General features: G+C 41.0%; 1 protein-coding gene across 1 annotated transcript; it reads right to left on the minus strand.

The window, feature by feature from the left end:
• Nucleotides 1-945: 945 nt before the first annotated feature.
• On the minus strand, nucleotides 946-18,065 carry park7 (parkinson protein 7). The gene is made up of 6 exons (XM_061888427.1): nucleotides 17,859-18,065; nucleotides 14,898-14,999; nucleotides 14,777-14,836; nucleotides 5,745-5,814; nucleotides 1,991-2,077; nucleotides 946-1,680 (listed from the first exon to the last, which is right to left on the minus strand). The coding sequence occupies exons 1-6, from the start codon at nucleotides 17,946-17,948 to the stop codon at nucleotides 1,520-1,522; spliced, it is 570 nt and encodes a 189-aa protein (XP_061744411.1). The 5' UTR covers nucleotides 17,949-18,065; the 3' UTR covers nucleotides 946-1,519.
• Nucleotides 18,066-26,555: the final 8,490 nt, after the last annotated feature.

Here is a 26,555-nt window from a genome sequence, read left to right on the forward strand (position 1 = left end):
TTTCTAAAACTGTTCGACAATTTGCTTAAAAATTGGTGACCCTCACCCCATCCTTGTTTGTGAATTACTTAGCATTTCATGGAAGCTGCTTTTATACCCAATCATGGCACCCACCTGTTCCCAATTAGCCTGCACACCTGTGGGATGTTCCAAATAAGTGTTTGATGAGCATTCCTCAACTTTATCAGTATTTATTGCCACCTTTCCCAACTTTTTTGTCACGTGTTGCTGGCATCAAGTTCTAAAGTTAATGATTATGTGCAAAAAAAAAATGTTTATCAGTTTTAACATCAAATATGTTGTCTTTGTAGCATATTCAACTGAATATGGGTTGAAAATTATTTGCAAATCATTGTATTCCGTTTATATTTACATCTAACACAATTTCCCAACTCATATGGAAACGGGGTTTTTATGTTAACGTCTCTTATGTCAGCATGATAACTGTATTATGATAACTGTATCGTGCTAACGTATTATATAAAATATTTTCAGCTAAAATAAGTGCATTTTAATACATAGCACTATCTTGGAAGTACGCTAACTTGTCTTATGTCATCATGCTAATGTTAGTTGCTAACTTTTTTAGCTAAATTTGTATGTTTAAAATGAACAATCATGGAATGGTTATGCTTGTCACCCTCTTGGAAGTATGTCAACATCTTTTATATCAGCATTAAAATAAAACATGGTAATGTTTTGTTAGCTTTTTACCAAATTTTGTATGTTTGTGCTTAAAAATCATAGATTTTGAAGACGATGAGCAGCTATAAACGGCTGCTTATATCGTGGTAGTTACGATTGCAGATGTAGTAGCGATGGCTCTGCAGCCGTGCAGACGAGACCACCTACTAAGAGGGAGAAAGGGAACACTAAGTAATGAATGAGGAAATAATGAAAAAAGGAGCAGAGACAAAAAATATTGAATAAAAACATGAAACAAGCTGCTTTAACACCAGGTTTAGTAAGTCTCGTTTAGAAATGCTGTGCAATCAATAATGATTGTAAGTGCAAATAAAGTAAGCTCCGCCCACAAGTCAGATTCTAGTAGTCATCTCCAGACACTCTATTAGATATAGTATGAGTCATTCAATGCAGGGGTTTTAAAGTGTGCACCTCTCATTGAAAAACTGATTTAATGACTATATTTTTGGGGAATTTCCCACTCGCCCCAGTCTCCTTTGATTTGGGTACTACTTTAAAATCAAGTAATTTTGTCATGGACATATTTTAAAGTAGCTTGGTGTGTTTACAAAAGGTGTTCATCTTAAATTGTTTTTAAGTGGGGTAGAAATGTGACCTTATAAGCTACAAGGGAGGGTGAAATATCGCACATCTCACAACGATGCAGTGCAGTTTGCCAGCTACAAGCATAACAGTAAATGTGCTGGAAGGTTAACACATTTCTAACAAGGATTGTTATTGCAGAGGTTTGCGATTACATATATTGTATGATATAGTTAAACAAGTGTACCTAACGTTGTGGCCTGTGAGCTTGGCGGATGTCACTTGGCTGCATTCAGTCTTTCATAAGGAGCGGAGACTTGACTTGAGAGGCAACCTCAGCTCCCAGAAGTTCTTCTACAATCGCCAGGGCAAATTCGAAAGTGGTTCCGGGCCCACGGCTGGTGATGTAATGTCCGTCCTTCTGCACTCGAGCCTCTGAATATTTATAGTGATCTAAAAAAAGGCAAAAAGAAGCGATACTTAGCAGCGAGGACCATGCAACAGGCTGAATGAGGACGACACTGTGCTGTGTGCACACCAACACCTCTGCTGATGACCTAGTTTTTAGTACATTCTGCCAAATTCCTGCAACTGCTTCCATCTCTTGTGTGCTGCTGCATTGTGGCATGACAATCTACCTGTCTGGCAGTGCCACCTGCTGCTCCTTAAATAAACTGTTTTAGATCAAGCGTTCCCGTCATACAGAAACAAAAACTATGGCGCAGTCGTCTTTTCACATCCTTTCTGAATTTGGTTCGCTTACCTCCAGCCATCATCTTCTCCTTCATAGCAGGATATGAGGTCACTGTGCTGCCGTAGCCAATCCCGTGGGCCAGAAGAACGGTAGGACCTGCAGCAGAGGGGAACAAAAGCTGTATCAACACTTGTATAATAACATGTCATTAGGGCTGGGCGATATCGCCTCAATATTTTTAGGTCATGTCACGATACGCGATATATATCTCAATATTTTGCCTTAGCCTTGAATGAACACTTGATGCATATAATAACACCAGTATGATGATTCTATGTGTCTACATTAAATCATTATTGTTCATACTGCATTAATATATGCTCATTTTAAACTTTCATGCAGATAGGGAAATCACAACTAAGTCAATTTATAAAAACTGGATGAGATAGGCTCCAGCATCCCCTGCTAACCTGAACGGGACACGCGGTAGAAAATGGATGGATGTATTTATTAAACCGTTATTAAGCAGTGGCACAAACATTCGTGTCATTTCCAAAACAGAAAGTGCAAAATTGTCAGAGACATTTTAAAACAAGCTATATGTGCACTTTTGTGCATGATGTCACTAAGATGACATATCAAAACACCAAATTAAAGTGGACTTTTTGTACAGAACGCCACTACAATAGTTTAAAACAAATAAATTGCACTTTTGTGCCTGATGTCACTAAGGCGACATATCAAAATACTAAATTAAAGTGCACTTTTTGTACAAAACGCCACCAAAATAGTTTAAAACAAATAACGTGCACTTTTGTGCATGATGTCACACAAGATATTTCAATAAATGTCAAATAAAAATGAGCTGCATAATAGGTAATCAAATAGTGTATGTCCTTCACTATGTGGTAGGTTCCTGCGGGGGTTATCTCCTTCTGTTGTTGACTATTTTTTTCATACAGTGTTCATGTGGAAATTGTTGCTTAGTCATTGGGTTATCTCCTTCTGTTGTTGACTATTTTTTTTCATATGGTGTTCATGTGGAAATGGTCGCTTAGTCATTTTGTTGGTGTGGCACCAAACGGAGATGTTGACATGCGGGTTTCAAGCACTCTTCATTCTCTAGCAGGTGACTTTTCAAATTATGCTACATTAGTATAGCTGCTACATTTTGTACCCTTTTGCCGCATACTTGACATATTACAGTTGTATGTTCGCCACATTCCCACTTGAAGTCAAACCACCGCCAGACGATGGACCCCGTGCTGTTTTTCTTAGGAATTAATTCTTCCTTCATTTGTTACCAGATTCGCACCTTCTTTCTGTAGTATTACCACTTGCACCACTCTTTTAGCATCACAGCTAATGTTACCATGCCTCTACCTCTCTGCTCCGTGAGGTTGCATACGTGTGTGACGTAAGAAGGTGCGCTTGTTTTACGTCTCTGTGAGAAGGAGAGACAACAAAGAGTGGGAAGAGCCCGCAGTGTAATGCCCCTCAGCTAAAAGCAACTGCGTGAGAATGTATACTCGAATATCACGATAAAGTCATTTTCCATATCGCACAGAGACAAACTCGCGATATATCGAGTATATCGATGTATCGTCCAGCCCTACATGTCACTCATTTGCATTATGTACCTCGGTCCGGTGCTTTGCACAACAATCTATTGAATAAGATTGTAGGGTCAAAAACAAAAAAAAACATGTATAAATATTAATGGATTAGCTTATTGATCTGGTTAACTTTTGATTTGTTCTGATTTCAAAACATCCATCCATTTTTTACTACTTGTCACACTCTGTGTCACGGGGGCAGGGAGCCTGGAACCTAACCCAGCTGCACTCGGGCGGAAGTACACACTGGACAAGTCGCAAAACAGTCTTTCCCAATACAAGAATAAAGTGATTTCATAGTAATTGCAATAATTAAAACATTTTAAATTTTCAAGTGTATTGAGTCGTTTACTTGAGGTGGGCAGAGTAGCCAACATTGGACTCAAGTAACAGTACCGTTACTAGTAATAGTAGTAATATGACGAAGGTAAAAAGTAGTCAACCAAATAGTTATTTGAAGGAGCCATATGTAATAATTTCATGTCAAGTCATCATTAAATGGCCCGGATATGTCAAAAGGCATTAATAAATCATGTTCTTTTTGAATACTTCTATAACTGATAACGGTAGTTCAGCCGGGATACGTTAATTTCAAAATTAGATGTACAGCCCCGAAATCAGGTTATTGTTTTCATTTCGATGCCCTGCCCTATACTGTTTGACCAATTAGAAAGTCTGTGAGTGTGTCACATCCAGGTTGTCACCTTCGTTTGGCTACCGCCACTGGTAAAGTTACTAAACATGTCAGACCTTAGTAAATCTAAAAGGCTACGATTCTCAACTTATTCATGACAAAGTCAGGAACAAAACGAGGATTTGTATTGGTGATGCCTTTGAAAGGTGGATACGATTGAAGGCGGAGAATATTTTTTCTTCTGACGCCAAATTTGCTAATTACCTCCCTGATAGGTAAGTAAGGCATTTATGTTTTCTTATTACTTGAAACAAATGGAAATGGACATTTCGTATGTAAACTATATTGTCCAATACAGTCTATGATCTTGTCTAACAAAGCTAGTATGTTCGTGCAACGAATGCTTGATCTGGTGCTTAGCTCCTTGTGTAATGCTTAGCATGCTAGCCTGGTCCATAACACATCAACATGTAGGCTAACGGGGGAAATATATGCCGGTTAGCCAATATGTCGATAAGCAAAACATGGTTTGTGCGGTATTCGGATGCGGTTCAAGTTTGGAGGTCCCGTTGTATTTATATGTAAAGTTTACAGCTGGTTGCAAAATGTATTCACACAACACAGTTTACAAGATACACAATGACACAAGCAGTTCTTAAAAAAAGTCCTTCCAAACGGTATCATGGTTTCTAATACACAGAAACAACACCGTTTCTGCCCGGAGACAATGCACCACAATGAGACAGGAGGGTGGGCTCTAATCGGAGAATAGGGAGTGCCTGAAGACACTGCTCCATGCTGCATTAACTTTGGCAACGGCCGAGCACTGCAGTGAAGCTCATCCAAAAAAGTGTTAATAAATAGAAAGTTATTGATTAAGGTCCTTGGCTGTGCGCCCATGCAGTCTAAAGATCCCACTTTCACATGGCAGAAGAGCAGACTGCGAGCTACTCCTGTTACAGCTAATCCTCACGCAGAGGAAGCTGAAGAGAGAGAGCGAGGCGACGTCGGACATGAGAGAAGCGCTTATTATCGGACTGATCAATGTTTTTGGAATGCAAATCATCGTCCTTAATGCAGTCAAGTCACCAAAATCTTTAAGAGTCAGGGGCAGATATTGACACAGCAAGGGGCCCGTCTCACTGGCGGCTTCATTAAACTGTGAATTCCTGCGAGTGTTTCAGTCTTTTCTAGGACACTTTGCCATATTATATTATCATATTTGCCATAGTGGTCGACAGTCACTTTTCATAATGGCCTTGCTGTGTCCTTTATACCACAAGGGGACTGCTGGATAAGCACACTCATTAAATTTAAGGACAGCCATTTATCAAACCTTCATGCTACCAATTTAGATATCAAAAGCAGCATAAATTAGTTTAATGAATTTAATAGTTTCAGTATTTTGAATTTTGTGGTAGTGCTATCTAGTGTTCAGCTGATTTGATATAATAAACCCACAGATTTACTGCACATGTTTTTTTAAATACTGTAAGAAACCACTTGCTGGTTTGATACAGTATGTCTTATTGAGAGTGTGTTACTACGACAAGCTTGTTTTTGTGGACTGCACCTGCACAGATGGCTGCAATAAGGCCTTTCCTGCCATCTTGGTCCTTGAGCACTTCGCTGACAGCGGGAGACTGCAAGAGAGCGGAGGGAGAAGATGTAGTGAGTCACAGGCGGAACACAGTGTATTAAAGCATGATATACAGTAAACATTCACGGAATATGGGGCTGCCAAAAGGACGATAAGGCTGTATTTATGAACGTATTCATGAAGATGTGGCATTGTGGAACTTACTCTGTACTATACTTCTTCAAAAAGTGTCCATGTGCATTGGTTTACTCAGTGACAGAAAGTACCGTATTTTCCGGACTATAAGGCGCACTTAATATTGGGGTGTAACGGTACGTGTATTTGTATTGAACTGTTTCAGTACGGGGGTTTCGGTTCGATGTGGAGGTGTAGTAGCCGCCTAAGCTTAAGTCTTAATAAGCTGCTCTGCTTTCTGCATCTGTCTCCGACACAGCACCCAGCATTGTCCCACCCACACAACCATCTGATTGGTTACAACCATAGCGGTAACAGCCAATCAGCAGTGCGTATTCAGAGCGGTAACAACCAATCAGCAGTGCGTATTCAGAGCGCATGTAGTTAGCGCTTCAGCGTCGAGCAGAGAGGTGTTTAGCAGGTGAGCATAAGGCAGCGTACTCTCTCCAAATTATACTAAACACTTCCAAGTCAACTACTTGTAACATCACTATGAGCCCGTTGATGTTCTAGAAACTCAAACTGCAGCTCAGCTCGCTCGCAGTCCTGGCTTGAGGTGAAGGCTAATTAGCTTTTAGCGTAACGTTAGCTAATTTTGAAGTGTGCGTGTGTGTGTGTGTGTGTGTGTGTGTGTGTGTGTGTTACGGACAGTGTTGATTGAGCTGTGTTTAAGCAGCAAAAAAGGACATTATGTTAAATGAAATGTTTCTGTCTGTGATAGTTGATATAGTAATTAACTGCATCATTAAGCCTGCATGAACTCCATGGTGTTAAAGTTAAAGTACCAATGATTGTCACACACCCACTTGGTGTGGTGAAAATTGTCCTCTGCATTTGACCCATCCCCTTGATCACCCCCTGGGAAGTGAGGGGAACAGTGGGCAGCAGCAGTGCCATGCCCGGGAATCATTTATGGTGATTTAACCCCCAATTCCAACCCTTGATGCTGAGTGCCAAGCAGGGAGGCAATGGGCCCCATTTTTTTTTTATAGTCTTTGGTATGACTCGGCCGGGGTTTGAACTCCAAGCCTACCGATCTCAGGGCGGACACTCTAACCACTAGGCCACTGAGTAGGTCGTTCAGGTATGAATAGTCTCTCCTATTGCACTATTTTTTTCAGATATAGTTACATTAATCATTAGTGATGTAGCAGCCTAGTTTTGAATGGCAGGGTCCCTGCAATCACATGTTGATAAAAATATAACATTTACATGATAAAAATCAACTACAGGCTTCCCAAATGCTGTAATAAATTAAGCATGATGAGTTGACTTGAAAATGTTTAAAGATGCACTTTTTATATGTAGAAGAAAAGTTTTGTCATTTTATTTAATCTAAGCAACAACTTGAGGCAGTTTAATGTGGATTAATGTGGGCAGAATTATTATAGTGTTCCCTATAAAATTTATATTTTGTTGTTTTCTTACTGTACCGAAAATGAACCGAACCGTGACCTTTAAACCGAGGTACGTATCGAACCGAAATTTTTGTGTACCGTTACACCCCTAGTTAATATATATATATATATATATTTTTTTTTTTTTTCCTCGAAACTCCAAAGTGTGCCTTAAGTTTGGTAGAGCTTACCCACCTCATAGCTATTTTATTTGTTACATGGTGTAATGATAAATGTGACCAGTAGATGGCAGTCAAACATAAGAAATAAGTGTCGGCTACAATATGATGGCATTAAGTTTTAAGTAAACACCAACATTTTAAATGTTCCATTGAAAATATACAACATTACACACGGTGCTCAAAAATCTATCAAAATGTTTTAGTACGACTTTGTAAGCTATGAAGCCGCACAGCTTGAAAGATTGTGGTGTTTTGTTTAGCAATATTATGCAAAATAACCTTTTTTTAACTTCTGGTACCTTTTAATCTGTATTTGGGATCTGCATGAATCCTGAAAAATTGCGCAAGTCCGCCTTTGTAGTCTGTGGAAACCACGAAGTCGATAAGCTTCTTCTTTTTCTCTATCTTCTTGTTATGTGACATTCATCCTCCGCTGTTGCCATTTCTAGTATAAAGCAGTGAAAAAGTTCTTACTTATATGCGTCAGTAAACTCGCCATGAAGCGCTAAAACATACCGGTTTAGTGAGTTTACATTATTCACCCAAGGAACTTTAGTTATTAGAGTTCCGGTCGGATGGTTTTTTACAGGACAAATTTCCAGTGTTGTTGTTTCCGGATGAGGAGATGCTGCTGCATTATTGATTTAAGTTAAGTCTGAATGTCATTAAAACAATTAGCTTCATCTTTTGACACTTCTACTACTCCTGTCCTTGCACGCTACACCGCTACAACAAAGATGACGGGGAGAAGAAGCTGCCGAAGGTGAGCCACGTAAATAAAACCGCCCACAAAACGGCACATCCGAAAGAGACTGTCAGGAAGCGGCCTGAAGATGATCTGTAAAACAATCTATGCAACATTTTGACCAAATAACCACCATTACATGTTATGTAGACCACAAGAAAGTGTTTTAATTTTTTTTAGATATTAATATTATGACTCCTTAATCGCCCTATAATCCGGTGCGCCTAATATATGAAAAAAGATCAAAAATAGACCGTTCATCGGCAGTGCGCCTTATAATCCCTTGCGCTCTATGGTCCGGAAAATACAGTACGTGAGGTGTTTATTTGAAGTAAGGCATTATTTTAAGAGGAAGCCTTTCTTTGGTCAATTGTTATATTTTTAACTAGCGTGATTGCAATAGCTAAGTTAAGTCAACACAAGTTTACACTTTAATTGACACTGACATGACATTGTTCTAAGATTTTGGGGGTGGGGTGTCAACACGAACACATGCAAATTGTACAAAGCAAAAATCTAAAAAATACTGTGTAAATTGCAAGTGTGTCCTGGGGCTGCGCAAAGATAAACAGGAAAAAAAAATGCAATTTGGATTCATAGTATCCTGCACCCTAATTTATTGAGATTTCTTTTTTTTAAATAAACAAGCTGCAACACACATGCTGAAGGACAGCCCTGTCGTCATGACTGCTGATACTTCGTCCCCACTGGTCAAAGGAAGTTGGCTCTGCTGCCATGGCCAGTGTGGCTCAATGACTATCATTCATTTTAAAGTCGTATGATATTTTCAAATGCAAATATCAGATGTGCAGCGACCATAAAAATGACATGCAGGTGCGTCATGGCCAATTATGTAAAGTAGACGATGCAGTCATCTGCTCCCCACCCAACATATCTCTGCAAATATTTAAATGGCAAATTGCTGGCGAATTGATACTTTAATACAATGTAAAAAATACCGTAAATTCTGGACTATAAGCTGCTATTTTTTCCCTAAGCTTTGAACACTGCGGCTTATACAAACGGTGCTGCTTATTTACGGATTTTTCTTGACTGACAGCCAGCTATGAAGTAAATACAAAAAAAAACTGTCTGTTATTGTTTGTGGCTTGGCGCCATCTTTAGGATGAGTTCACTCACTGAATGTGTTGCATTGCCCTGCTGTTTAGACTGGGCTATGAACCTACCGGACGTACAGATGTCGTCTGGTTTTCTAGCCAGCCATAGCGTTTCTATCCTTTTGGATTCTTCAATTATCAACCCTAGCAACGTAAATAAGTTTTACCGTATAGTAAATAATTTTTACTTTCTCAACCGTCCCATGTGTGATGTCTGTAGGAGTGTTTATATGCATATCTGTATGTGCTCTCGTGATGTAATGAAGCTAGTGTCGTTAGCATTAGCTACTATGCTAACACATTCACGAGTATCTTTGTTAGTAATATTAACCTTCAATAGCATTATTTTTGAATTTTTTCAGTTTTGCAAATTCACCAAAACGTCACCGTGGACTTATTGAGTCTGTTTAGCTGATTGCAGAACTAGCTTCCGCTGTTAGTGGGTCCATGATGACGACTTCAGTTTTGTTTGATTAGCCCTTTTACTGCTATGTGGCTGGCAGTTTGGAAACAATTAAGGGATGTAAATAAATATTTACAAAATCGTTGTGTGTAAATAACTAATTTCTCAACGTATATATCTGTGGCTTATAGTTCGATGCGGGTAATATATGGTAAAATATGTTTTTCTTCTAAAAATGTTTGTCTATTTTGGTGAATTCTAGGGCTGGACGATTAATTGACAGTAAGGTTTTAATTGGTGCGATAACCTCACCCCAAAAGGCGGAGGTTCTTTTTTCATTGCCGTCAGTAACATTTGACTGACGGACATGTTTGCCAATCAACCAGAAAGCTAATAAACACCTTGGAAAAAGTCTTCATTGTTCTATCTGTGTCTGTTTGTTTTTGGGTCTCACTCTGTCCATCACTCTCAGCACCTTTATTTAACAATGAACTAACTGAACACAGTGAGCCCTCTTCGCAATCATTCAAAATCTTGGTCTCGGTGGGCGGAGAGCCTTCCTATACTCGTGACTCATTAGTGAGAAGTTCTACAAAGTAACGAAAATTTAAAGGAAAAAATATGATAAAGCCAAATGTCCTGTTGTGATAATATTTCAGATTCAAATCGGAGGGCCAATATAAACCCATCAACACGGACAAACGAGCTAGAACGCCGTGATTTCAACAAAACCAAAAAAAGACAACGTTCGACCTGTTTTTTCCAAATGGGGGGAAAAAAAATTAACTTTCAGAAGTTCAATTTGTATTCAATTTAAATGTGTGCTTATAGAAATAAGTACATTTTATGTTTTTGTCTATTTAGGATAACTGAAAAGTTATATACCTTCCAATTATAGTCCAAAGGTAAACTATTCTACTGTAATGGCAAATATAAATGTTTATTTAGATGATTACTTGCATTATTACTATAGCTACATATGATTACATTTGTGTTTAATTTGTTCACAAAATAATGCTGGCAATAATATAGTTTATCGACAATTTGTGGGACAATACATCATCCAGCAAAATTTGAAAATTAACCTCACTGTACAGTTTCTATCGGTTATTTTCGAAAGTAGATTATTTCATATTGATAATGTGTGGCACCTTAAGACAAGAATATGTTGACTGACAGTCTAAAAGTAAAATGTCTTCCTTCACTTGATATTTTCACAGTTTTATGTATTCATTAGGTATAAAATATAAAAATCACAAATCAAATCGCAATTTTGGAGAGAAAAACGGCAGTTTTTTTTTTCCAAAATGGTGCAGTCCTAGTGAATCAAATTAATGAGCAAGTTGGAATGATGCCATTTTGCTATTTACAGGCGCCAGCGCCCCCCGCGACCCCAAAAAGGGAATAAGCGGTAGAAAATGGATGGATGGATGGATGCCGCTATCAGTGTGTGCCAATCAAAGCTAGTTTACTGAACTTTGGAAGGGGAGGTGAGACAACACTTCAGCAAGGATGGAGATCATGTTTGAAAACGACAGAAAACCCCATTTTTTTATAGAAATGTATCGCTCTGGAATAACCAGCCTCAAATTCTCACCGGCATTGAAAGTAAAGGTTTTGAAAAGGAAAGTAATATTTTATCTGAGTCTGTAAATTAGTTTGCTTATTGATGATTTTTGTTCGGTTTTGTATTTTGCAGTTATATTTATATGGTAATAATTATTCTGTGACTGTAAATTATTTGCTTGTTTTCTTATTGATGTTTTTATTTGTTTCTGTATTTGTGCAGTTATAATGATATATTTTTTAATGTTTTTACTTGTGATTGTATTGAGTTTGTGGACCCCAGGAAGACTAGTGGGTTGTTGTGGCAACCAGCTAATAGGGATCCTTAAAAAAAACAAAAATCAAATCAAACCATTGGAAACTGCAGCTATGACTTAAGCCCACTAGGTAGCGCCAAAGACCGGTTGATGACTCCAAGAGACAGACAGATGAGTAGTAACTTTAAGGACTACCTTAAAAGCCCCTTTTCACTCAGGAACTATTTTTCAGAAACTTTTATTTTTTTTACATTAAAAAAATTAAAAGGTTTCCCATTTTGATACAAAAAGGTTCCAGCAAACCACCAGGGTATTTTTCAGAAGCGCAGTGGCGTGGTGTAGATACATGTATCATTTCCACAAGCTAAAGAAAAGCTTTGAGACGTGATCATCAACACAACATGATTGTGGAAAAATAGCCGACGAGCTAGTGGATCTAAATGTAGGACACTTGGCTAAATAAAATGGTAAAAAAATAATTTAAAGAAGTATATAAGGTGAATGACAGTCCAACCAGCATGCAAACAAGCCACCCGCTGAAATATAATAGTATAAATTCCTGAGATTTTCGTTTAAAAAAAAAAACCCTCACTTAAATCAGAAAAAAAAATCCGGGCGTGATTGACTCAGAGTTGACTTTTACCCCAAATATTATTAAACATTTTACTAAAATATGTTTTTATCATCTTAAGATCATAGCCAGAATCCACCCGTTTCTCTCTCAGGCCAACAAGGAGGTGCTAATGCATGCTTTTATTTCTTGGTTGTTGAGACTATTGGTCTTCCCAACAAGAATATCAGAAGTCTACAATTATTACAAACCATAGCTGCACATATGCTGATGAGGACTAGAGGGCGGGAGCACATTACACCAGTGTTAAAGTCTTTGCACTGGCTCCTTGTCCGCTTCAGTGTTGATTTTAAAGTTATATTATTAGTTTTTAAATCTCTTAATGGCCTTGTTGTTATGATCCGCTACCTGGATTATTCCATAATCTTGTTTTGTTCCAGTTTTGTAACATATTCTGTTGTTTGATGTCCCTAGTTCCTGTTTTAGTCGGTTTCTATAGTAACAAATTATTTTCACCTGCCGTGGTTTCCAGACGCACACCTGTTTTGCTAATCACCATTCTTATTTGAGCCAGCCCTTTCTGTTCATTCACTCTCGGATCTTAATTTGCTTTCATGCAACAAGTGACGACTGCTGTCAATGTTTATACTCGCTAGCTTTCGCGCTACGCCTTATTTATCCCTAGCTGTCATGCTAGTTGTTTATGTTTTCCCTTTTTGTGCCTTTGTGCCAAATGTAAGTGTTTCTGTTTGTTTCCCTAGCTCCCATGCTCGCGCCTTTTGTTTGCCTTTTTTGCCTAGCACCAGTGTTTTTGTTCTTAGTTAAATAAATCTATATTTCTTACCATTCGCTGTGTTCTTGCCCGAACGCATCCACGGAAGAACAAATCCGGCATCACTATGCCTAGCAAACGTCACACTTGTACCTTCTTATCTGTCTGACCTATTAGCTTTCCCAAATACCAGAACAAAGACCCACGGTGAGGCGGCATTTAGTCACTATGGCCCCCATCTGTGGACAAGCTTGCCAGACAGCCTTAAATTATTTCAAAAAGGCTAAAGACACACTTTTTTAATCAGGCTTTTTACCCATCATCTAAAGCGCTTTTGTTTTTTTATTGTTTTGTGTTGTTTTTCTATTCTAACTATTAACATTACTAATATTATTCTCTTCATGTTATGTTTTTATTAATTTATTAATGTAATATTTATATTATTTACATTTTTCATATATTTTATGATATCATTTATACTATTAAGATGGGGTTAATTGTACAAATTATTAAGTGTGGACGCCTCATAAGTTGTGTTTTTCTTCAAATCCTCAGTGTCCTGCCATGTTTTGTTTTTGCTTTGTTATTGACAATAGTACTGTGTGTGCGTGTGTGTGTGTGTGTGTATATGTGTGTGAGTGTGTTTTCTTCTCTTTATTTTTTGTACAGTACTTTGTGTTTGCCTCTCGCCTGTGTATGTCAAATGCTATAGAAATAAAGTTTTGATTTGAGAATAGAATATCCTTGAATTTTAATGAAATATTGGGACATATGAAAAAGATGCTCACCTAAAAATACAGGTAAAAAATGATTACAGTTACCTAGTAGAAAATAACGAGACATCTGAAGATCTATTGAGGCAAGGTGCCTATTACAGCGAAAGCTCATATGCGGATGCTCAGTATTTGCTATTAATAAAGTGCATGCGCACCCTCAAAAAGAACTGACTAAGCCCCTGTGAAGGTTAATTTTAAACTTTAAAGGGGACCTATCCTGGATGTTGTATTTTTTGACATGTTACAATGTTGAATGGGATAGGGTCAAGATACGATAGACTTTATTAATTCCGTGTGTTAAACAATGCTAAAGCATCAAATTATAAGGTTCACCATTTTGGGGTGTGAGCTTGCACATTGTTTTGAACGCCTCCTATCGGAGTTTGGCTATGTTGCGGTGTTATTTGGACACATAATAAAGCACTCTGCCCCCTCTGCTTTAGGCTGTGAAGAAACACAAAAAAAGGTATAATATCATATTTTAATTTAATCTTGGCAGGCGCATGATAACACTAACAATGCCGTGACATTAATGCTGATTAAAGCTGTTTTTTTTATTAATGTTGTGACCGGGTGAATCTATATAACATGTATTAAGTTTATTTTTGAGTGTGTCTGGAAAAACATAGCATGTAATGACCTCAAGTTATACATTTAAAAAGTGTACATTCTAAAAAGATAAATTATGATAATTTAAGAGAGTGAGGAGTGTTTTTAGTTACATCTTGGGAACGCCTCCTAAAACAAATATCTTGTAGACAGACTCAAAAAACGGGCGATAAGACTGACGGTGGAGCAAAATATAAACCAAAACTAATCCAAAATATATTATTGAGACCACAAGGAAGTGTTTTAAAAGTAGATTAAAATCGTCATTGGTTCCCTTTAAACTTAAGACAAAAAACATGAGATTATTTTCTTATTTTTTTAAAAATGAAGGTGCATAGCTATCAAGTTTTGACAGATAAAAACTAATAGCAAAGTATTGCAGAACACAAGTCACTTAATAGTAACAATATAAATGTAGATGCATGGATGTCTTACCTCTGCCAAGTTTGTGGCCCCTGGCAAACCCCCAGGAAGGACCACCACATCATACGGGCCCTAAAACACAGCATGAAAGATAGATTATTTGCAGTTGAGAGCGTTTATTGTCAAGTCTTACCTGTTTGCTTGCATCCTCCAAGCTTGCGTCGGGACAGATGACGACGTTCCTGCTGCACTGGACAGGATCCTTCCCAGTCAGCCCTGCCACCGTCACTGCAATCTGCATGTTCGAGTGGAAACAACAAAATATACATTTTTGGGTTATTTATTTACCAAATTTGTAAACAATGGCATAACACACATATACACACTGTCAGAGAGGTGACTGTTCTATTCCTCTGCGCAGGAGCACTTTCAGTAAGTCAGCCTGGTCAGTAAGGAGCACAAATGTGTGGGACTCAGTACCTGAGGAGGTTAAACTGGTCACAACTTACATACAAGGCCTTCACAAAAATGGAAAATGTGGCATATCAAGGGCAGCACGGTGGTAGAGGGGTTAGTGCATCTGCCTCACAATACAAAGATCTCGAGTAGGCCTGGGTTCAATCCCGGCCTCGGGATCTTTCTGTGTGGCGTTTGCATGTTCTCCCCGTGACTGCGTGGGTTCCCTCCGGGTACTCCCGCTTCCTCCCACCTCCAAAAACATGCACTTGGGGATAGGTTGATTGACAACACTAAATTGACCCCAGTGTGTGAATGTTGTCTGTCTATATGTGTTGGCCCTGCGATAAGATGGCTCCTTGTCCAGCGTGTACCCCGACTTCCGCCGGATTAAAAAGCTGAGATAGGCTCCAGCAACCTCCCGCGACCCCGAAGGGAATAAGCGTTAGGAAATGGATGGATGGATGGATGGGTGGGTGGCTTATCAACGCCTACAGCTGCCAACACTAAAAGAAAGATGAGCCGGAATATGATGCTAATATAAATGTTATGTTGTGATGTTCCATCCATCCATTTTCTACCGCTTATTCCCTTTCGGGGTTGCGGGGGGCGCTGGCGCCTATCTCAGCTACAATCGGGCGATAGGTGGGGTACACCCTGGACAAGTCGCCACCTCATCGCAGGGCCAACACAGATAGACAGACAACATTCACACTCACATTCACACACTAGGGCCAATTTAGTGTTGCCAATCAACCTATCCCCAGGTGCATGTCTTTGGAAGTGGGAGGAAGCCGGAGTACCCGGAGGGAACCCACGCATTCACGGGGGAGAACATGCAAACTCCACACAGAAAGATCCCGAGCCTGGATTTGAACCCAGGACTGCAGGACCTTCGTATTGTGAGGCAGAAGCAATAACCCCTCTTCCACTGTGAAGCCCATGTTGTATTTTTTAAAACATATCGTGTAAGTATTGTGTGCTTTTTTAAATGTTTTCTTCTATCCATCCATTTACTACCGCTTATTCCCTTCGGGGTCGCGGGGGGCGCTGGAGCCTATCTCGGCTACAATCGGGCAGAAGGCGGCGTACACCCTGGACAAGTCGCCACCCTTATCGCAGGGCCTTTTAAATTGTAATTTTACTGCCTTTTTTTACATCACGGCCAGATGAACACTAGCCTTCTGGATAATTCTGGCTTTTTTAACCATGCGTATTATGAAATCATAAGATATGGGAAGTCATGTGTGTTATAGCGGTACAGCTCGATTGGTAGAGTGGCCGTGCCAGCAACTTGAGGGTTCCAGGTTCGATCCCTGCTTCCGCCATCCTAGTTACTGCCGTTGTGTCCTTGGGCAAGACACTTTACCCACCTGCCCCCAATGCCACCCACACTGGTTTAAATGGAACTTAGATATTGGGTTTCACTATGTAAAGCGCTTTGAGTCACTAGAGCAGGGGTCGGCAACCTTTACCACTCAAAGAGCCATTTTCACAAAATAAAGAAAATAATAGGAGCCACAAGACTCTTGAAATTTATAATGATATATCACTGTATATAAAGTTTTTTTTTTGCTTTGTGCTATGTATTAACCAGGGGTCTCAGACACGCGGCCCGTAATTAAATATGAAGATTTGATGTTAGTGCGGCCAGTGAGTTTTTTACGGATGCCCCTTATTAGCATCACGCATACAAATCCTCACGATTTGTCCGGGAGACTCGCGGGTTACAGAGTGACTATTCCCTCGGTCGTCTGCTGAGTACTACCCAAACAACAATAATGCGGGCGTGCTTGGATGGCACTGTCTTTAGAGTCCTCCACAACTTGTACAACCAGCTTACCAGTCAAGTCACGTGTTGTATGTGACTACAGCTGATGCACGTATCTGACTGCAAGGCATTCTTGTTCAACAGCCATACAGGTCACACTGAGGGTGCCAGTTTAAACAACTTTAACACTGTTACAAATACGCGCCACACTGTAAACCCACACCAAACAAGAATGACAAACACATTTCGGGAAAACATCCGCACTGTAACACAACATAAGAAATACCCAGAATCCCATGCAACCCTAACTCATCCAGGCTACATTATAGGATCCTTTTCATCCATGACTCTTCCTGACTATATTATACACCCCGCTAGCACTAAACCCCGCTAGCGGATGATATAATTGCCTATCCGCGCATCTCTAATGCCTGCCCTAGGCAATTTTAGGGAATGGCACTGAGGTCAGAAATCTCCCGGTAAATTCGGGAAAGTCGGCAAGTATACAGCTGAGCCACACCAGAGTGATTAAAGAGCCGCTGGTTGCCGACCCCTGCACTAGAGAAAAGCGCTATATAAATATAATTCACTTCACTTATGAAATTGCAATGGGGCAACCGGTAGAAAAAATGGATGGATGGATGGCATTGTCCCCTTTGAAATAAACGGATCCAATCTAACACGTCACAGAAAACACGAAACTTTTATTTTGAAAACCTAGTGTCTTTGAACTTTGACTTTTAGTTTGACGGTTTCTGTTTATAGGATCCGAATATGCTTATTCTTTCTTAGCACTGTTTATAACACTAATCTCGGTGTTGTTGCCGCGCATAGTTCATGTAAACACCGCATACAAAAATCTAAACAAAATACTATTTAGAGCGTCGTGTGATTAGCATGTTAGCACAGTGGCAGAAAGCAACAAACCCCAGCTCTTCGCATGATGTCCACCGAAATGACAGTCTCCATCTCCTCTGCACCCTTTGCCAAGATGACCAACGCTCTCTTTCCTGCCATATTTCTGAGTTTGAAGCTCGTCAGCGACGAAAATACGTAAGAATGAAGCTAACTACAGTGCGGAGTGTTATCCACTTGCCGCTAGCATAGTAGCGTTGGACAATTGCCCGGGTTGCCAGGTCACAAGACACCAACCCCCCTTTTTCATAGGACGGCGCAATATCACAACCTTAAATGTTTTATCCTTGTATTAAAAAAATAAATGTGTACATATGTGGTATATTTGTAGTCATTATATTTAATGAACACAACTGTAGAAGAAAAACAAGAAGAGTATAGTTTGAGCAAATTTCGCGGCTCTGGGTGACATCCACGATGTATAGTGATCGTGTACATTACCAAAAACAAAATAAATTGGTTAAACATAACAATTAAGTATTCAGACATTGATTTGTACTATGATGATCTGTTTAAATCGTGGGTATTAACTGAGATAAAGGTTAGAATCATGAATACAACATCCTCATTCATTTATAGGGTACTTCCACCCACTTGGCATCCATTGCACCCGTCACACTTATTTTTATTTGATTTAAATTTTTAAGGTGTAATTCAAAATATACACATGAAACCGCCTGACTCCGTAAGGGACAAGCGGTAGAAAAATGGATAGATGGATTGACGGTTTTCCCCCAAAATAAACAGTTTTATAGACAACAAAACATATGTGTTTGTAATAATTCCAACAGCAAGAATGTTATGAGTTAATATCAATCAATCAATCAATGTTTATTTATATAGCCCTAAATCACAAATGTCTCAAAGGACTGTACAAACCACTACGACTACGACATCCTCGGAAGAACCCACATAAGGGCAAGGAAAACTCACACCCAGTGGGACGCCAGTGACAATGATGACTATGAGAACCTTGGAGAGGACCTCAAATGTGGGCACCGAAAGCAATGGATGTCGAGCGGGTCTAACATGATACTGTGAAAGTTCAATCCATAGTGGCTCCAACACAGCCGCGAGAGTTCAGTTCAAAGCGGATCCAAGACAGCAGCGAGAGTCCCGTCCACAGGAAACCATTCCAAGCGGAGTCGGATCAGCATCGTAGAGATGTCCCCAACCGATACACAAGCGAGCGGTCCATCCTGGGTCCCGACTCTGGACAGCCAGTACTTCATCAATGGTCATCGGACTGGACCCTCTCCACAAGGGAGGGGGGGACAGAGGAGAAAAAAAAGAAGAAGCGGCAGATCAACTGGTCTAAAAAGGAGGTCTATTTAAAGGCTAGAGTATACAAATGAGTTTTAAGGTAAGACTTAAATGCTTCTACTGAGGTAGCATCTCAAACTGTTACCGCATTCCAGAGTACTGGAGCCCGAACAGAAAACGCTCTATAGCCCGCAGACTTTTTTTGGGCTTTAGTCCATCCATCCATCCATCCATCTTCTTCCGCATATCCGAGGTCGGGTCGCGGGGGAAACAGCCTAAGCAGGGAAACCCAGACTTCCCTCTCCCCAGCCACTTCGTCTAGCTCTTCCCGGGGGATCCCGAGGCGTTCCCAGGCCAGCCGGGAGACATAGTCTTCCCAATGTGTCCTGGGTCTTCCCCGTGGCCTCCTACCGGTTGGACGTGCCCTAAACACCTCCCTAGGGAGGCGTTCGGCTGGCATCCTGACCAGATGCCCGAACCACCTCATCTGGCTCCTCTCGATGTGAAGGAGCAGCGGCTTTACTTTGAGTTTCTCCCGGATGGCAGAGCTTCTCACCCTATCTCTAAGGGAGAGCCCCGCCACACGGCGGAGGAACCTCATTGCCTTCCGGCTCAGCTCCTTCTTCACCACAACGGATCGGTACAACGTCCGCATTACTGAAGACGCCGCACTGATCCGCCTGTCGATCTCACAATCCACTCTTCCCCCACTCGTGAACAAGACTCCTAGGTACTTGAACTCCTCCACTTGGGGCAGGGTCTCCTCCCCAACCCGGAGATGGCATTCCACCCTTTTCCGGGCGAGAACCATGGACTCGGACTTGGAGGTGCTGATTCTCATTCCGGTCGCTTCACACTCGGCTGCGAACCGATCCAGTGAGAGCTGAAGATCCCGGTCAGATGAAGCCATCAAGACCACATCATCTGCAAAAAGCAGAGACCTAATCCTGCGGTCACCAAACCGGAACCCCTCAACGCCTTAACTGCGCCTAGAAATTCTGTCTATAAAAGTTATGAACAGAATCGGTGACAAAGGACAGCCTTGGCGGAGTCCAACCCTCACTGGAAATGTGTTCGACTTACTGCCGGCAATGCGGACCAAGCTCTGGCACTGATCGTACAGGGAGCGGACCGCCACAATAAGACAGTCCGATACCTCATACTCTCTGAGCACTCCCCACAGGACTTCCCGAAGGACACGGTCGAATGCCTTCTCCAAGTCCACAAAGCACATGTAGACTGGTTGGGCAAACTCCCATGCACCCTCAAGAACCCTGCCGAGAGTATAGAGCTGGTCCACAGTTCCACGACCAGGACGAAAACCACACTGTTCCTCCTGAATCCGAGGTTCGACTATCCGGCGTAGCCTCCTCTCCAGTACAGCTGAATAAACCTTACCGGGAAGGCTGAGGAGTGTGATCCCTCGATAGTTGGAACACACCCTCCGGTCCCCCTTCTTAAAGAGAGGAACCACCACCCTGGTCTGCCAATCCAGAGGTACCGCCCCCGATGTCCACGCGATGCTGCAGAGTCTTGTCAACCAAGACAGCCCCACAGCATCCAGAGCCTTAAGGAACTCTGGGCGGACCTCATCCACCCCTGGGGCCTTGCCACCGAGGAGCTTTTTAACTACCTCAGCGACCTCAGCCCCAGAAATAGGAGAGTCCACCACAGATTCCCCAGGCACTGCTTCCTCATAGGAAGACGTGTTGGTGGGATTGAGGAGGTCTTCGAAGTATTCCTTCCACCTATCCACAACATCCGCAGTCGAGGTCAGCAGAACACCATCCGCACCATACACGGTGTTGATAGTGCACTGCTTCCCCTTCCTGAGGCGGCGGACGGTGGTCCAGAATCGCTTCGAAGCCGTCCGGAAGTCATTTTCCATGGCTTCCCCGAACTCCTCCCATGTCTGAGTTTTTGCCTCAGCGACCGCTGAAGCCGCACACCGCTTGGCCCGTCGGTACCTGTCCACTGCCTCCGGAGTCCTATGAGCCAAAAGGACCCGATAGGACTCCTTCTTCAGCTTGACGGAGTCCTTTGAACGCAGATTTCTTGCCGGGACATATGGTACAATACAATCGGCAAGATAGGATGGAGCTAGACCGTGTAGTATTTTATACGTAAGTAGTAAAACCTTAAAGTCACATCTTAAGTGCACAGGAAGCCAGTGCAGGTGAGCCAGTATAGGCCTAATATGATCAAACTTTCTTGTTCTTGTCAAAAGTCTAGCAGCCGCATTTTGTACCAACTGTAATCTTTTAATGCTAGACATGGGGAGACCCGAAAATAATACGTTACAGTAATCGAGACGAGGCGTAATACTGAACAATAAGGCCGAGGCAACATCAGACAACCTTGCAAAGAAAATAGTGGTCACGGTTGAAACGTGTGCAGTCACTACCAGGACTCAGTGGGTGTTTACAAAAAATATATATCATTAGTTATCACCTTAAATATGATGATAGCTTAGTTTAGTCTTTATTTGAAGGGACAATGCACAGAAACATTAAGCCCAAAGACAGATATGTTCTGTACCAGATCATAGCGAAATAGCTCATTTCCATCCGCAGTCCCTGGCTAGCTAAAATAAAGGGATACAAAAATCATGCAATAAAATGATGACAATAAAATCATACCAAAGCATGTAAACAAATTAAGACAAGTCATAAAATGTCCTATCATGGACACATACTTAATAATATACATTACAAACATACCTAATTTACATAATCACACAAAGACAATACATGCTCTTGTTCACATCTGTCATCATTTGTAAAAAGAACCATGATTTTAACAGACACACCTCACAATTTACAACAAAAATGCTGTCATGGATAAAAATAATACACATTAAGTTGATGTGTCAAACACAGTGCCCACCTTATTGACCGTGTGAGCAGCTTTGATTGCTCCAAAGCCACTTTTTAACTTCAATTGTGAATGAAGAGTAATCTGTTAGACTTTTCCAGTTTGTTGTGAGGTCGTTCCATTCCTTTATGGCTTTATATGAAAAGGCTGATTGTGCAAAAGATGTTTTACATCTGAGTACGCGATACTGCCCCCTGGTGGAGGCTCGTGTGCTTCTATTCGTCACAGAAGATGTAAACTGGACAAAGTGCTTAAGTGTTCGATGGTCCATTCGTATTGATGCTAATCTTTGAATGTTAGCTAAATTTAACAATCTATATTTTCGGAGAACTAAACAGTGATGGTGGTGTTGTACTTTTCGGGTTTGAGCGATTGTTTGTGCAGAGTTTCCAGCGGCCTCAGTGTGTCATGATCCGCTACTTGGATCATGTCATGTTCTGGTTTAGTTCTGTTTTTGTATAACATCTGGTGAGCTTGTCTTCCTTAGTTCCTGGTGGCACTTCCTGTTTGTTCCGTTTCCTTAGCAACGCATTTGTGTCACCTGCCTTCTGTTTGTCACGCGCGCCTGCTTTTTGATTATCCCCTGTATTTAAGCCTGCCCTTTTTGTTCCTTGTTGAAAATGTCGCGGAATGATGACGCGTGCGCCTGACGTCACGAACTGTCAGGAAATATTAGCGCAGCACCACTTATGGCTAAAAGTCGTCTCTTTTCATCGCACAATTACACAGTATTCTGGACTTCTGTGTTGATGAATCTTTTGCAATTTGTTCAATTAATAATGGAGAAGTCAAAGTAGAAAGATGGAGCTGGGAAGCTTTAGCCTTTAGCCACACAAACACATGGTGATTCCTTGTTTAATATTCCCGGAGGTGAAGCTTTACTATGGATCAGAGCGGTCAAGCGAACATGGTTACCGACCACTTGTCAACCGGCAGGTTTCGGTGAGAAAATTGTGTTAAAAAGTCGCCTCTTACCGGATATCTGTGGAGTTTGCGCCGTCTTTGTATCTGCCGTGACTTCCCTCAGACAATGGCCTCAAGACACCCATGGACACACCCTTCCGACTATCAGGTACTATTTAATCTCACACTAACACTAGCAACTAGAGATGCGCGGTTTGCGGTCTCATCCGCGGAGTACGCAGATAAACCGCGGGTCGGGCGGTTGACATGACGAAAAATAGATTTTAATTAAATTCGGGCGGGTGGCCGTTGAACCATTCGATCCGGAAATATTTGATATACATGGTTCTGGGATCGGTATCCTTTGCCATTTAAAGAGCCATTTAAGACCCGTGTCATAAAGCGAAGAAGACAATAGGAGACGCTATTATTCTCTTGAATGACTGCCGGCAGTCACCCAGATAATAAGTATTAGGGCGTGCTATGAAGCCATTAGCTTTGTCGCGTTCTACAACATGTACGATCTGCTTGTCAGTCCAGCATCATGTTGTGTGTGGCTTCCGCGGCAACACGCACACGACTGCAAGGCATACTGGGTGACACAGAGTACACTAATGGTTGTGATATAAACAATTTTAACACTCTTAGTAATATGCGCCACGCTGTGAAGCCACACCAATTAAGAACGACAAACACATTTTGGGAGAACATCCTCACAGTAACACAACATAAACGCAACACAACAAATACCCAGACTCCTTTGTATTCATGACACATCCTGACTATTTTATACACCCCGCTAGCAGCAACCCCCCCCCGTGCGTCGGTAAGGTGGGCGGGGTTGGGGGCGCAGGGGTGTAAAATATGTTCAGGAGTGTCAGGGATACAAAGGATTCTGGGTATTTGTTGTGTTGCGTTTATGTTGTGTTACTGTGAGTATGTTCTCCCGAAATGTGTTTGTCCATCTTGTATTGTGTGGCTTCACAGCGTGGCGCATATTAGTAAGTGTTAAAGTTGTTTATATCACAACCATCAGTGTACTCTGTATCACCAAGTATGCCTTTCAATCTTGTACGTGTAATTGCAGAAGCTGCACACAACATGTTGCCGGACCAACAATCAGTTCGTACATGTTGTTGAAGGTGTCTAAGGCAATGGCTTCACAGCACGCCCATATTCTTGTCATCAGGATGATCGCTATTGGATAGTCGCGAGAACGTTAGCGGCTCCAATTGTCTTTATTACTCTGTGATACAGGTTTAAATAGCTCTGTGAGTGGTAAAGGCGGCCGACCCCTGATGTATTTCAGCGGGCGGGTACGGTCCTGATAAAATGTTGGTTCGGGTGGACGGCGGGTGGATGACGACTTTGGTGATGCGGTTGCGAATAATATAATTGCCTATACGCGTATCTCTACTAGCAACACAATAGAAAGATAAGGGATTTCCCAGAATTATCCTGGTAAATGTGTCTAAAAACATCTAAATCCGTCCCAGTGCAATCGCCTTTTATTTTTTTTAACTTTATTTTGTATTTATTTATTCTTTTCTAGTCCTTCGCTATCAATATCATCATCCACGAATCTTTCATCCTGGCTCAAATAAATGGGGAAATTGTCGTTTTCTCGGTCCGAATAGCTCTTCCTGCTGGAGGCTCCCATTAAAAACAATGTGAGGACGTGAGGAGCCCTCACCCTTGTGACGTCATCGTCTGCGACTTCCGGTAAAGGCAAGGCTTTTTTATCAGCACCAAAAGTTGCAAACTTTATCGTCGATGTTCTCTACTAAATCCTTTCAGCAAAAATATGGCAATATCGCAAAATGATCAAGTATGACACATAGAATGGACCTGCTATCCCCGTTTAAATAAGAAAATCTCATTTCAGTAGGCCTTTAAGTACATGCAGACAAATAAATGCAAAGTGGTTCTTTTTGGCCAAACTAAACATGCAGTGCACACTTTTCCCCAATAGGTGGCGGCATTACCTAATGATTTAGAAGGGCATGTTGTGGGACGCTTGGAAGAAGATGCCTTGTTACAAGTAAGCTTCCATAGTGTCCTTAATTATGACAAATGTGTGATGTTTAATAAATTAATAAATTATGATGACAGTTAAAGTGATTAAAAAACAACAACAATTAAGCACGGTAAAACATGCCTGCAGGAGGTCAGTGAATGATTGAATTCAAACTTCTGCAAGTCCCATCATAAAGCAGCGTATATGCAGGACTTTAAGACCGAGGCTTGCATGAGACCTCATTTGCTATTAGCGAGAGCCCGTTGAAACAGTTAATTAGACAAAAAGCTGGCAGCAGGTTATTTACTGCGTGCCTGTGAGTGAATCCAAGAAGCAGCGGTGATTACCAACATATGCAGCTGGGGATCAACGACAACACGGTGGTGGCTCCAGCTCATTTCCATACATTAATTCACTAATGTACATTTACTAATTCCTCGCAGCGTGTTGTGATGAAGTGCACGATCACAGCGAGGAAATGTATCCGAGTGACTTGTGACACCCAAGTAAAGACTGGGATTAAAACCTCGCCCGTCTTACTTGCAAAATAAAACATTCGCGTTTTACCTGGGATTGTCAGCAAAGTCCATTAAAATATGTTCCCAGTTGTCCGTCCGTGCAAATTCTACTAAACTGATACTATTACTGTTGTACAATCACGTTTTTAACCTCACCAAATAGTTCATGTCTAGTCATGAATAATGCCACAAAGCCCTAATTAAAAAATAAACAAAAAAAAGTTGTCAAATATTCTCTATATGAAGGGTGTACACATTTTTTGACTTAGGGGGGCCATAGTGAGCTAAAAAAAAATTTGGACGGGGGCTGAAAACTAGCTGCATGTAGAGTAATGTTAACCCAATACCAATATACTGGTACGAGTACCAAAATGTATTTTGATACATTTCAGTACTTTTCTAAATAAAAGGGACAACAAAAATTGCATTATTGGCTTTATTTTAACACAAAATCTTAGGGTAAATTAAACATATGTGTCTTATTGCAATTTTGTCCTTAAAGGGGAACATTATCACAATTTCAAAAGGGTTAAAAACAATAAAAATCAGTTCCCAGTGACTTGTATTTTTTTATGTTTTTTTCTAAATTTTACCGGTCTCGGAATATCCCTAAATAAAGTTTTAAAGTGCCTTATTTTCGCTATCTTCGAAACCACTATCCATTTCCCTGTGACGTCATACAGTGCTGCCAATGTAAACAAACGATGGAAATACCACAGCAAGATATAGCGACATTAGCTCGGATTCAGACTCGGATTTCAGCGACTTAAGCGATTCAACAGATTACGCATGTATTGAAACAGATGGTTGGAGTATGAAAGTATTGAAGAAGAAACTGAAGCTATTGAGCGAATAGCTTTTGACGCTATTCATAGCCATAGCATGGCCGAATAGCTGCGTTAGCATCGCCGGTAAAATGTGCGGACCAAACAATCAGGACTTTCGCATCTTTTGACACTGGAACAACTTAAATCTGTCGATTGGTAAGTGTTTTTTTCGCATTAAATGTGGGTGGAAGGAAACGTAATATAGTTGCAAATGCATCTGCAGGTTATCCATACATCTCTGTGCCATGTCTGCTTTAGCACCGCCGGTAAATAGCATGTTAGCATGGATTAGCATAGCATGTTAGCA

Source organism: Nerophis ophidion, linkage group LG02 (genome assembly GCF_033978795.1).
Source record: "Nerophis ophidion isolate RoL-2023_Sa linkage group LG02, RoL_Noph_v1.0, whole genome shotgun sequence".
Taxonomy (NCBI): Eukaryota; Metazoa; Chordata; class Actinopteri; order Syngnathiformes; family Syngnathidae; genus Nerophis; species Nerophis ophidion.

Excerpts from the sequence above, each read along its gene's own strand:
- park7 (XM_061888427.1), bottom strand. The coding sequence starts at position 17,948 with ATGGCAGGAAAGAGAGCGTTGGTCATCTTGGCAAAGGGTGCAGAGGAG. Across the intron at positions 14,837-14,897 it reads TGGAGGATGCAAGCAAACAG|GGCCCGTATGATGTGGTGGT; the intron begins GTAAGACTTGAC and ends GCTGTGTTTTAG. Across the intron at positions 1,681-1,990 it reads GGAGAAGATGATGGCTGGAG|ATCACTATAAATATTCAGAG; the intron begins GTAAGCGAACCA and ends GCCTTTTTTTAG.